The following is a 12,339-nucleotide window of genomic DNA, read 5'->3' as shown; positions in this document are numbered from 1 at the left end:
ATACTATTCGACATGACACACTCCCACAATGGCTCCTAAGATAAGGAAGTCTATCTCAGATGCCTCAAGTACAGGTAACAGCATGAAGTTTGTTTTGTGATCAAATAAGTTTTGTTGAATCACTGTCAATTACATAGAATAATATTACATTTCAGTAGGAAGATTAATAGTTTAGTATCATGCTTACATACAAAATGATCAAATGAAAAAATATTGTAGTCCCAGTGAAAGGAAACCTTAAATCAATTTACATGATCTTATGAAGTAATATATTTCTTTTTTTTTGTTACCGTTCTGTTTCGTCTTTTTTTTTTATTGTGAGAATACCTTACAGAGGGGTTACAATTACATGGAAATTACATGGGCAAGATAATGAGCACTTATTCTGGATTCTTACTGCAGTCTGACTTTCCTTTCTTTTTTGTACTTTTTCAAGTAGTTCATTGTTGATGCTCCAACCATAAAAAAGTAAATAAGAATCTTTTTTTTTTTTTTGTCAGTACTGGGCTGAACTCTGAGCCTGGGTGCTGTCCCTCAGCTCTTCAGCTTAAGGCTAGCATCCTACCACTTGAGCCACAGAACTACCTCCAGCTTTTTTTCTGCTTATGTGGTGCTGAGGAATTGAATCCAGGGACTCATACATGCGAGGAAGCAATCTACCACTGAGACAACTTCCCAACCCAAGAATCATTTTTAAAGTACTTACTGAAACAGCCATGGCCTTGAGAACAAACTAACCTGATCAAAGCAGTGATGTAGATCACTAATCATGAATGACATGTGAATGTATTAGGACATAGTTTGTTAGGAAGTCTTTTTCTTTTTATGATGGAATTGGAAGTTTGAATTCTGAGACTCCTAATTGCTGGACAGATGTCTTCTACCAGCTCTAGCAGTTGAGATTCTGTGTTCCAGGGAAAATTTTCTAACCAAATTAATTCTATTGATGATGTCAAATTCAGAAATTACCTGTAAATGCAAATGAGAAAAAAGAAATCACAAAACAACATATTTTATTTTTTACTTAAAAATGCTTACTTTGTTAATTTGCTTTAAGAATGGCCTAAAACTTCAGATGAAAGACTTACTGTCAGATTGATCTTTTAAACATAAACATCAAAGTCCTTTATTTTTGAATGAGGCAGTGCAAATGTAAAACAAGGAGTTCATCTTTTAAGATCCTATTCTTCTGTGTATTTTTCTTAAGACTAAATATTCGCCTATCGACTTGAAGAATGAGGGCAGTCCCTATGAAACTGTTTCTGACACATGTTGAAAATAAAGTTTGTATAGCATGAAATAGTGATAGCATAGATATTCTTTGAAAAAATAAATTCCTTTTCACTAAGTAATTGACTCAATGTACATAACTGTGCATATGTATATGTAAAAGGCAAATTTTTAAGTGAGGAAAACTAGATGATGAGTGATTTTGCGAAGTCATAGTAGTTAAAGATTGCTAAGTGTAGAAGTTTCAGAAAATATCTATTTGTTGATTTTCTGTTTCATGGCTTAGACATCTATCTATCTATCTGTCTGTCTGTCTATCTATCTATCTATCTATTTTTTTTTCAGGAATACGAGTAGGATCAGTAGATGACTATGAACATATGCCTTGTTTTTATCTAAATATCATGATTAAGGCTTTTATTTTATCCTAGTAAATTCACTCTCAGAATGTGTATCTTATTTTACAGTGATGAAGTTGAATTAGATTTCTGCCCATATTGATGAGAGAGAGAGAGAGGCAGAGAGAGAGGGAGAGAGAGACAGACAGAGAGAGGAGAGGGAAAGAGAGGTGACTATATATATTAGAGAGAGAGACGCACATATATAGACTATATATAGTCTGAATATATTTGCATGGGTATATATGCAGAAAACCTAAGCATTCTGTACTATCTTTCCCAAGATCAATGAAAAGAAATGGGAATGACTCACCAAATATATTTGTCAGGAAACAGAACTTTGACAGTGAATATCAGGGAATCTTACACTCTGTGGAGAATAGAAGTAGTTTCTCTGAGAATGTGAGGTCTAAGTGAAACTGTAAAGCAAATTTAAATGAGAAATTGATTTGTCATAAAAATTCCAAATGAGAATGATGTCACATCAACTGGTCTTGGAGTAGCTCAATTATTACAAAATATTTATCAAAAAGGAAACCTGTCTAGAATTTTGGAAGCAAATAGAAGTATGGAAGACAAGATTGGAGAAGAAAGAGAGGGCAGTATTGGGGAGGTTCTGGTCAGAAAAAATACTGGTGTTGTATTAAATTCCTATTATGTAATGTATTCACATGAATATCTTTGGTAGGGTGGGAAGGAAGGACAGAGAACTTGAGGGGAAAAAGAGTAAAAAAAAAATCACAGCAGAGGAGCACACTGGATACTGATTAAAGTGAACTATATAATTCATGAGTGGAGATAGGAGGGAGGGACTGGAGAGAATGCAGGAACAGAAGAGACTATACAAATGGAAATGTATGCATTACCTGATATACCACTGTATATCAGCCCTATAATAACAAAAAAACTAAAGATTTTATTTGTCAAAAGACATCTTGTATATACATTTTTTTTTATTTGGGGAGGGGAAGAGAAATAAATAATGAAATAAGGATACAGGTTGACCCACTGTAACAATGAGATGTGCAAGACACCATGATAAAAACGAACTTTTTTTTTTTTATTGTGAAAATACTGTATAGAGGGGTTACAATTACATGGGCGAGATAATGAGTACATTTCTTATCAAGCATTGTTGCCTCCTCCTTTGTTTCCCCTTCCCATCCCTTGCCAGCCCCGCCTCCGCACCTCACCCCCCCAACCCTCACCCCCCGACCCCCCCCCACCCCCTCCGCCGTGCCAAAGATATATAGTTCATTTTTGACATAGGATCTTGTACATCTCATTGGTGCAATGGGTCCAACTGTATCCCTATTTAAACAATTTGTTTTTGTCCCTTCCCCTCCACAAATTTATACCAACATCAAATACAGTGAAAACAAGGGTTATACTGTGGGGGAGGGACATACAAAGCAACAAAGAAATATCTTATAAATATGTTAGAAAAAAAAACATTTGAGTCCTTAACTTGGGGTTCATTTCGCTTAACATCAACTTATCTGACCATTTCTGCTTGTCTCAGACATATACTAGTTTTGCAAATAAGAGAAAACATGGGACCTATGTTTCTTTGGGCCTGGGTTACTTCACTTAATATAATTTTTTCCAAATCTTTCCATTTCCTAATAAATGGGGCAATGTCATTCTTTCTGATGGAGACATAGAATTCCATTGTGTATATATACCACATTTTCTTGATCCATTCATCTACTGAGGGGCATCTGGGTTGGTTCCATATCTTAGCTATGGTAAATAATGCTGCAATAAACATAGTTGTTCTGGTAGCTTTAGTATGGTCTTGTTTGTGATCATTTGGGTAAATGCCCAAAAGTGGGATTGCTGGGTCATAGGGGAGCTCTATGTGGAGTCTTTTGAGGTACCTCCATACTACTTTCCAAAGTGATTGAACAAGTTTACACTCCCACCAACAATGCAGTAGGGGGTCCCTTCTGTCCACATCCTCTCCAGCATCTGTTGTTATCAGAGTTCTTGATTATAGCCATTCTAACTTTGGTGAGATGGTATCTCAATGTGGTTTTAATTTGCATTTCTTTTATGGATAGAGAGGTTGAGCATTTCTTCTTGTGTCTATTGGCCATACCCCAACAACAAATCTCAAAAAAAAAACTGCCAGATAAATAAGTGGGTTAAAGACTTAAAGACAAACTTCTCTGAAAAGGAAAACAAACTTTACAACTTCAGGGGCCGGGAGGGAGGAGTTGAGGAGATGAGAAAAGGAAGGGATGTTAGGGGAAAAACTAAGGAGGAGGTAACAATGATGGATAGGAAATGTACTCATTACTCATGTAACTGTAACCCCTCTGTACAGTATCTTTACAATAAAAAAAATACAAAAAAGACAACTGCCTAAAATGAGACATTAAATTCAAAACTTGAGGCAAAATTACTTGTAGAAAAAAGTAGAAAACACTGCTTGATGAGGAAAGAGGAAGAATTAATGTGTTGCCACTGGAAATGGAAAACAGTGACTAGTACCTGAGTTTTACTTCAGGGGTTAAGTTGAAACCTTACTGAAGTAATCAATATAGGAAATACTGGAAATAAGTAGGGGCAAAGATGACACAAACATGTTCCATTTTAACATTTGAGAATAGGATTGCAATTTTTTATTGTTTCTTATGCTTGGCCAACAATGAGTGAATGCATTTTCCCACAGCAAAAGCCTGCATTTGTTTTCTAGTTGATCTTCAGAAAGAGCAGAACATCCCAGGTTTAATGTCTTTGAAAACACTCATTAGAGATAGTTCTATTATTTCTTTCTGAGGTTTAAATCTTACCCACTTAACGAGATTATTAAAGAATATATGTCTTGCTGTTAGCTTGATGACAACTCTGCAGACATAAGCCACTTTGTTCATTCAAATGGTGGTATTCATATTCTGCACATGGCAACAAATTGGATATTGGAAACAGGTAGGATCCTAAGAGGCTAGAGATTTTAGGCACGCAAAATAAGGAATTTGTGAAATAACCAGAACAGTCAAGGGTGAAATTAAATAGATTATATTAACCCATATCCAATGTATGTGTGTCAGCAGCTAACCTCTTTCCTAGAGCAGACAGATTATTCATAATCAATAGAGAAGAGGATCACAATCCTTCAAATTGCTTTGTAGTCTTTGCTTTGATCTCAATTAAGGTATTTTACATACATAATATATCTTTTGCTACTCCATCCCAAATTACTTTCTTTGCAAGACAATTTTAAATATGCTTATTATTAAAATACTTTTGCACATTTCAAAACTAATTAATTATACTTTCATGAATTCATTATTTCAAAACAAACACTTTGGCTGTTTTGAGTAATGTTATTAATAGATTATTTTTATATGTCTTGCTAACTTCTCTTCATTAGTATTTTGAGTCTAAAAAATGAAAAAAATAGTTCTCCCATTATACATGGAAATACTTTATTGGGGAATTTGGAGCCTACTAGAAGAGTAAGGATGTAGTCAGCTAAGGGTAAGGTCTGTGTGTGTGACTGAAGCTTTAACTCTTTCTGCTCCTAAAGGAGCTACAGAAATTTCTGGGCTATTCTCAAGGAATATATTTGATGGACATTTGTAGCTACATACAACAAAATTCAAAAATTATTCTGTTAGGAGCAGTTTTTCTTATTTTGCCAATGGGGTTTATTAATCCAAAGGAATACAGTGTATCTTTAGGAACACAGCAAGAGGTTTTCAATCTAGAACGACAACATTAAAGGTTCCTACCAGAAGTGACTACTTGGCAGAAGTAGGAGGAGAAGAATCAACTAGAAGAAGAAGGGAAAATGGACTTCAAGTAGATGTTCTAGCAAATATAAATTCAGTTTGATATGATTAGAGAAAAAATAAACAAGTACAATGGGAATAGTAGGGGACTAGGCAAGGCTAGGGCTGCTCTTTCATCAGAGCGTTGTTTGGTTTAGTTCTGTAAAGTTTATTCTAAAAATTATTAGTAAATAACTGGAAAAAATGTTACAAGATTTGCACAGCCACAGTCTCACAGCAATGAGGCTAAGAAAAATGTCTACAATATTTATATTCGACATCCTCCTTTACTTGTTTCACTTTTCTCCTGCCTGTGCACAAAGCCACCAGTTTATTATCTAGTCTAATAATATTCATTCTAATGTTCATTTTGTCTACTACACCAAATGATGATATGGTCTTAATTATGGTAATAGATATGTGTAATATGAATAGAACAGTCTTGGAAACTAAGAGTTCTATGCAATACAACAAAAGTATGAGTGAGTAATGAGTTTAAGAACTGACCATGATTCTTTTTTGCTCTTTTTCATAAGTTACTACCTTCTTGACACGTATTTATACTCTTCACATACATACATTGTCTTTGTCTTCTTTTAGTCATCTGTGTTATTAAATTTATTCAGTAATTGACAACATATACAAGGTTGTACTATACATGTAGCATGGCTGTGTGTATCTTTGTTTTCCTGTGTTCTATTCTTTTACTAAGATCCTTGAAGAAAAAGGTTGCATCTTTGTATTCTCATGAAGTATGTAAAAGTAATCTACATGCTACTATACTGATTAGATTAAATGCAGAAAAGTTACTTTTGAATAAGCAAGTGAAGAAAAAAACAATAATATATTTTTTAAGATAACAGGGGAAAAGATCAATTTTAACAGGTTACATAGAATAGAATAGGTGAAATATCTAAAACTAAAAATAGAGCAATTTGTCTACAATAATGAATCTAGGAAAGAAATCTTTCTTAAAACTGCAAATTATATTCCAAGAAAAGTAAGTGGTGCGATAGAACTGAAGATATTTTTATTGTTATCTTTAAATAGTTACATAAGAGAGTTTCAGGTGAGTATTTCAATATATTTGTACATTTATGTGTATTTGTGATATATATAGTCAAATATAGATACATATATATCATACAGGTATGTATGATATTTCTCTCTATATATTCATGACCCAGGCCTATTAATTTCATTTTGTATATCCTCAGAGAGTGCTTTATGTCTCAGAAATCTATATTTCAATAGTTTTCAGGCAAAGCCAGTACATTTTAATCAAATTATCTTTTAACTATCATTATCATTGTACCTTTTGATAACTATTTTTATGTCTATAGCTATGTTACTCTTAGTAAAGTGATATCAATATTTGAAAAAGCCTGTCACTTCTGATTGACAGGCGCTATTTCTTCTGATCTTATGAACATAAATATAATAGTCTCTTTATACATAATTTATATTCATATTTTTGTAGGAAAGGTCTTTTATATTATTTCCTACTGATTTAAAATAGTTTCTGAAATGCTTATCATGTACATTATAAAGTTATTTTGCTAACATACAAGAATTACACAATCTGATTGAAAAAATTTATATATTGTTTCTCTGAAAATCATCAGGCAATGTTTATTTGTATATAATGCTTTTAATAAATCTTTATACCCCTTGCTAAATATATGCCTATATTCTTTCTTCCTTCCTTTCTTCCATTTTTCTGATCTGCTTCCATTGATGCCTCTATACTTTTGACTCCAGACTGGCAATATGAGGGTAAGATGACAAAACAAAACTCCCAAGCAACCTCATGAGCATTGCTTGTCTGTTTTTGTTTTATTCTTTTCAGAGCATTATTAAAATTCTCTTCACTCTCTTTAACTAGACCCTTTATCACAATTAAAGTCCAATTATGTTGTTTCTATTGTGAGGCTTTAATTACAATTTATCTTTGTTAATCATTCCTTTATGTTACTTCTTTGGGTTAAATTACCATCCCATTATCTGTGTCCTGAAGAACTTCTCTCCAGTGTTCTCTGCTGGTGTTTCTTCAGAACAATTTGAGTTTGTTTGTCCTTTTTTTTTTTTTTTACTTCATAAAGATATTGTATTTTGCTATGGCAATATTGTAGAGTTTATAGAAAATACGTTTAAAATAGAGTATTAAAATAACGATATATGTTAGTGTGATTGTTCAATTTTTTTGATAAACATCAAAATGTCCATCGCAGTGTATTTAACCTCAGGGTGAGTGTTCCTGCAATTGTCAGTTCTTACTGTGATTCTTTCTGCTTCTAGATTGCAAACTAGCCAGGGGAGGACCACCAGCTACCATCGTTGCTATTGATGAAGAGAGTAGGAATGGTGAGTAAGTTTTGCTTTTTTACCCATGTCTTAACACAGACTTTTTAAAATATATATTTCAGCCTTTGTTTGCCATAGGAATGCTAAAAAGAGAGCTTCAACCCCAACTTCAACCCCAATTTATAACCAGTTCCATTCTGATTTTTCTGTTTTATTGAGAAGGCTTGATTTTGGTAGCATTAGGAAACTCTATGAAATAATGTTTGATTTAGGCGGAATTACTTGATTGTCATTCAGACCAAACATGCATCCCAATATATTCTGGGATATTTCTTTGTTAATAGCTAAAGTTTACAGATGTGTGAAATATTCTGCTTCTCCAGAAGGTAAGTCTAACATTACTTATTTAAATAATCTTGAATCAGGTAAAGATTAAGACTCAAAACTGAGAAGACTTAGTGAATGAGAATGGTTAACAGGAAACATGAATATTCTGAAAAGAAGGAATAAAGCAATACTGAGACTTGAGATTTTCACAATGCTAGACATTAATGTCTAAATAAAATTCTTTAATTTTCTAGCAGGAAAATTGTTCTCGCTTTCATCTCTGTTTCTACTTCAAAGTATTCTGTGTGTGAATGTGGTCTGTGATTAATTTTGTCACTGAGCCCTGTGATGGATCTTCCATTGAATTGGTTTGATTTCCTACTTCTCTTTTTAAACTGCATTCTTTCATATATATATGCATATATATTTATTATATGTTTCATATATATATTAGAATAGGAGTTTTGTCAAATGTTTTTAAGAAAATAGCCTTTTTCCTACATATACTGAAAACCTTATTGACTGCTTCAGTTCATGTCATCATAGATTTATTTTGTCACATGATAGATACCTCCTTTAGTCATTTAACAATTGGCATAAACTTTTCTTTTTGAAATGTTCTTTGTAGTCAACCCCAAATTCCATAAACAGATAGCTTCCATTTATACAAGTTTAAGTGGATATGCTAAAATACTTTAATATTAAATATCATAAAATTTGAGTACCTTGCTCATGTAATTGTAACCCCTCTGTATGGTATTTTCACAATAAAAAAAAGAAAACTAAAAAAAAAAAATTTCAACTTCAAAAACAAACTCAATCCCATTATATACAAATATATATAATATATATAATTATATATGAACATATGTATATATTCAAAAATATAATTATATATGAATATATATAAATTTCTGACATTTAAATAGGTTGGACACAATCCTAAATGGACCTGTATATATATATATATATATATATATATATATATATATATATATATATATATATAATATATACATTTCAACACTGCAATAGGAGCAGATTCTCATATAGATCTATGTTTTGCTTATGGTTAAAGCCTTTTTAATCAAAAAATTCTATTTTTTTAGTCTTCTCTAAGAAAATGTTGAATTATCATCAGAAACCAAAAACCAACGAGCATGCATTTTCTCTTCTCAGTTTTAATCAATTCCTTGAAATTAAAAACTGAGCTGAAATACATTTCGATTTATATTTAAATAACTTTATTTAATATATAAATCTTTAGAGACCTTATATTGGCAGCCATACAGTTAAGCCACAGTCCCCCTTGGTGTGGCTGATATTGTTGGGGAAAAGAAGGAGAATGGTAAAGGAATAGACCGCACTCGTTCCTCAACATTAGACTGTTTATTGAGGAACAGCGAGGAGCGCAGACCTTCCTGCGGGTTTGGAGGTTGTGCAAGGGATTGGATTTTGGGGTGGGCTTATATAGGGCTTAACAAGGAAGCAGAGAATAAAAACTGGGCTATGGTCTCCTTGGGATCAAGAGCAATGTCTTTGGCCAGGCCCACAGTGGAACGCTGTGGGGGAGCGGGGGATGGGGGGAGGCGGTATTGTCAGGGGGTCAAGGGCAGAATGACCTGCCTGCAGACAAACACGTAAACACGTGAGCACATACCTGGTACTTTGCTTGACCCTGGGAAATAAGGCAGGACTCGATCTTTCCTGTTCTATCTTTAGACCCATGAAAAGCTTGAGCCTAGAGGGGAGAAGCAGATCTTTCAGATCTTATCAGTCAAGTGTGAGAACTCTGCAGGGATGTTTCTGTAACTTTACTGTAGAGGAGCATGTGGGAAAAGCTCAGTGTTTTTGTTTTAGAAAAATGTGACATGACAGAACATAATGTTATGCTCCTTGCTTGGCATATTTTGTAGAAACTGCCAACTACTCAGGAAGCTGCCAGTATCTTATTGTCATTACAAGGAGTATAAATAAAGACATACAGAAGGAATGTTTTACATCTTCCTTTTCCTATAAAATTTCTAAAATGTAGTGATCAAATGAACTTCTGCAGATATTAAAATGCAGTAAGTATTCTTGTCTTCAAAGCCTAAACAAAATACTTCATGAAAATGATTTTCTTATTCTTTTTTTAAAACAATCTAAGAATGTGACAATAAGACAGTTATTTCTAGCCCTGTTCTCGAATTCTCATTTCTCCTTCCTGTTTTAATTGCTAGTGAAAATATGTGTGTGTGTGTGATCTATTTTGCTAGTAAGTTGAGCACAAATTTTGAAGGCATTTGGGCCTTCTTAAAAAATAGACAGAAAATTCCATGTTAAAGCAGAGTAGTGAGTCCACAGTCGGGTTTATATCATTGAATCACTTTAGTGACACCTATTGCTAAATAATCTCTGATATTAAATAAATCAATTAAAATGCTCAATTTTGATGTTTCCTACATAGTTTTCTCACATAATTCAGAGTTACATTAATGGAAAGTCTTTTCTAAATCTTTCAAAAAGTGATACCTTGTGGGATTGCAATAGTTATTTTTTTTTCTTGAAAGGGTTACAGGTTTAAAAATCTGGTATATAGATCTACAAACATCTCAACTACATAAAAAAAAAAACTGTGTCACACATGAATAATTACTATTATAGTAAATGATTCTTTTCATGAACAGAATATTTAAATTCCAGATCATTAAGGCAATGCTTCAATCTACTATTCCATTGAATAACAGCAGAGTGGACAAGAATGGACATTGTAACATACATAAAGCTCCTTTTATTTTTAACCTCATAGAAAAAGAGATTCTCCAAGCTTTCTTCTCTAGAGGAAATTGCTCTTATTAAAGAGAAGCCATTTAAATTTAAATATTAACTTCTTTTATCAACAAAACCAAACCAATCGATGTAATTGAGATGGCCACCAGGGTTTTGATGATAATACAGATCATAAAGACAAAAGAAGTAAATTGAAATGATATGTCGTAAAAGGCAAAGATTCATGCTCATAGAGAAAGCCATATCACTGGATGACATGTCATCTAGTGACAAGGGAAAGGTCTGAAGGGAATTCTTTTTTTTTTCTTTCTATATCCACTATGATGTTTATGTTTATATTGTATAATTGCTCTGGTCAATTAGGGTGTCCTTGATAGAAACTGGGATCTAGAGGAAGCATCAAAGCTCACCAACTACTTTTGCAATGCAGCTCCTAGGGGTTGTCTGTGTGTTGTGTGGCTCTGCTCTTCCTCATGCTCATGCTTTGAGATTAGATTTCACAGTTTTCTGTCACTGGGTATTTATTTTACAATTGTTTTAAGCATAAGGAGTTCTAACACAACTTCTATTTCTCATGAGCAAATCTTGGCTGAGAAATTATTGATTTTTGTTTCTCAGGCAATTGGACTGTGAGCTGTCTTCGTTAACACAGAATGCCTGAAATGGGTCACAACACTTACCTTTGGGCAGAGAGTAATAATCAACAGTGTAATGGCTCTCAGCAATCACTGGATGAAAATAGTAATTTCAGAAATAATCTGAAATGTTTTTTGTGGACTTAAAATGCCTCCTACAGTAATTTTCAAAACAGAATTGTAAGTGCCAAATGTTCTGAATTGGAAATATAAGTAATTCCTTTAAATGTAAATACACTTTGTGGATTAAGGAATGTTAAAATACTCATCCACTGATAGCTACTTAATAAAATTCTGCAGTATGCAATGCATCTTGCATTTATTTTAGTGGTAGAGGTGGAACAAATACTACATAGTTAATTTTTATAATAGATACTAAGGTATGTTGTAATAATAAAACAGATTGAGGAACTGCTCCTCAATCTGATGGATATGTACCATCAAACTACCCTAAACTTCAAAATGGGTTTCTTAAATACAATGTTGATTTACAGTTACATTTTAGATTAAAGGCACTTTCCTTTAAATCTATTGAAACTCCTTGTCTTTGGTAGCTATCAACATCTTAAAATCTTCCACTACAACCACCTGGCATTTTGCTTTTGAATTAGAGACAGTCTTAAGAGAGTTTCTCTTTACTGCCCAGCTGTCTTCAGGCTTTCGTGTTCCTGTCTCAGCCTCCTGCGTAGCTACAATTACAGGGGTGAGCCACAGGAGCCTAGCTATCCCCCCTCCCACACACATTCAACATTATGCTGTCTGTTGATTTTTTATTTCTCTGTCTCAGGTGCTGAAATAATAAGTATGAAATTTTCATTCTCCTTTTGTTTTAAACCACTATGTAAAGATTTTTCAAAAGCCAAAAAATTCTCTCTCCTGAAGATGAGAACCTTT

At 33.3% G+C, this 12,339-nt stretch overlaps 1 protein-coding gene across 12 annotated transcripts in view; it reads left to right on the top strand.

Moving 5' to 3' along the window:
• Pcdh15 (protocadherin related 15) overlaps positions 1–12,339 on the top strand; it is a 450,667-nt gene that overhangs the window by 47,632 nt on the left and 390,696 nt on the right. For 8 of the 12 annotated variants that reach the window (XM_042696488.1, XM_042696486.1, XM_042696489.1 and 5 more), the window contains exon 2: positions 7,706–7,771. The exons of 3 other annotated variants lie outside the window; for them this stretch is intronic. In XM_042696488.1, coding sequence (XP_042552422.1) covers positions 7,706–7,771 — 66 coding nt within the window. Of the gene's footprint in view, positions 1–7,168; positions 7,184–7,705; positions 7,772–12,339 lie in introns of all 12 variants that reach the window. One more of the 12 variants, XM_042696480.1, reaches the window with a different exon arrangement.

The sequence above is a fragment of the Dipodomys spectabilis genome, unplaced genomic scaffold (assembly GCF_019054845.1).
Source record: "Dipodomys spectabilis isolate Male_0828 unplaced genomic scaffold, ASM1905484v1 ptg000207l, whole genome shotgun sequence".
NCBI lineage: Eukaryota > Metazoa > Chordata > Mammalia > Rodentia > Heteromyidae > Dipodomys > Dipodomys spectabilis.
Note: the sequence above shows the minus strand (reverse complement) of the source record. Positions and strands in the feature narration are given on the sequence as shown.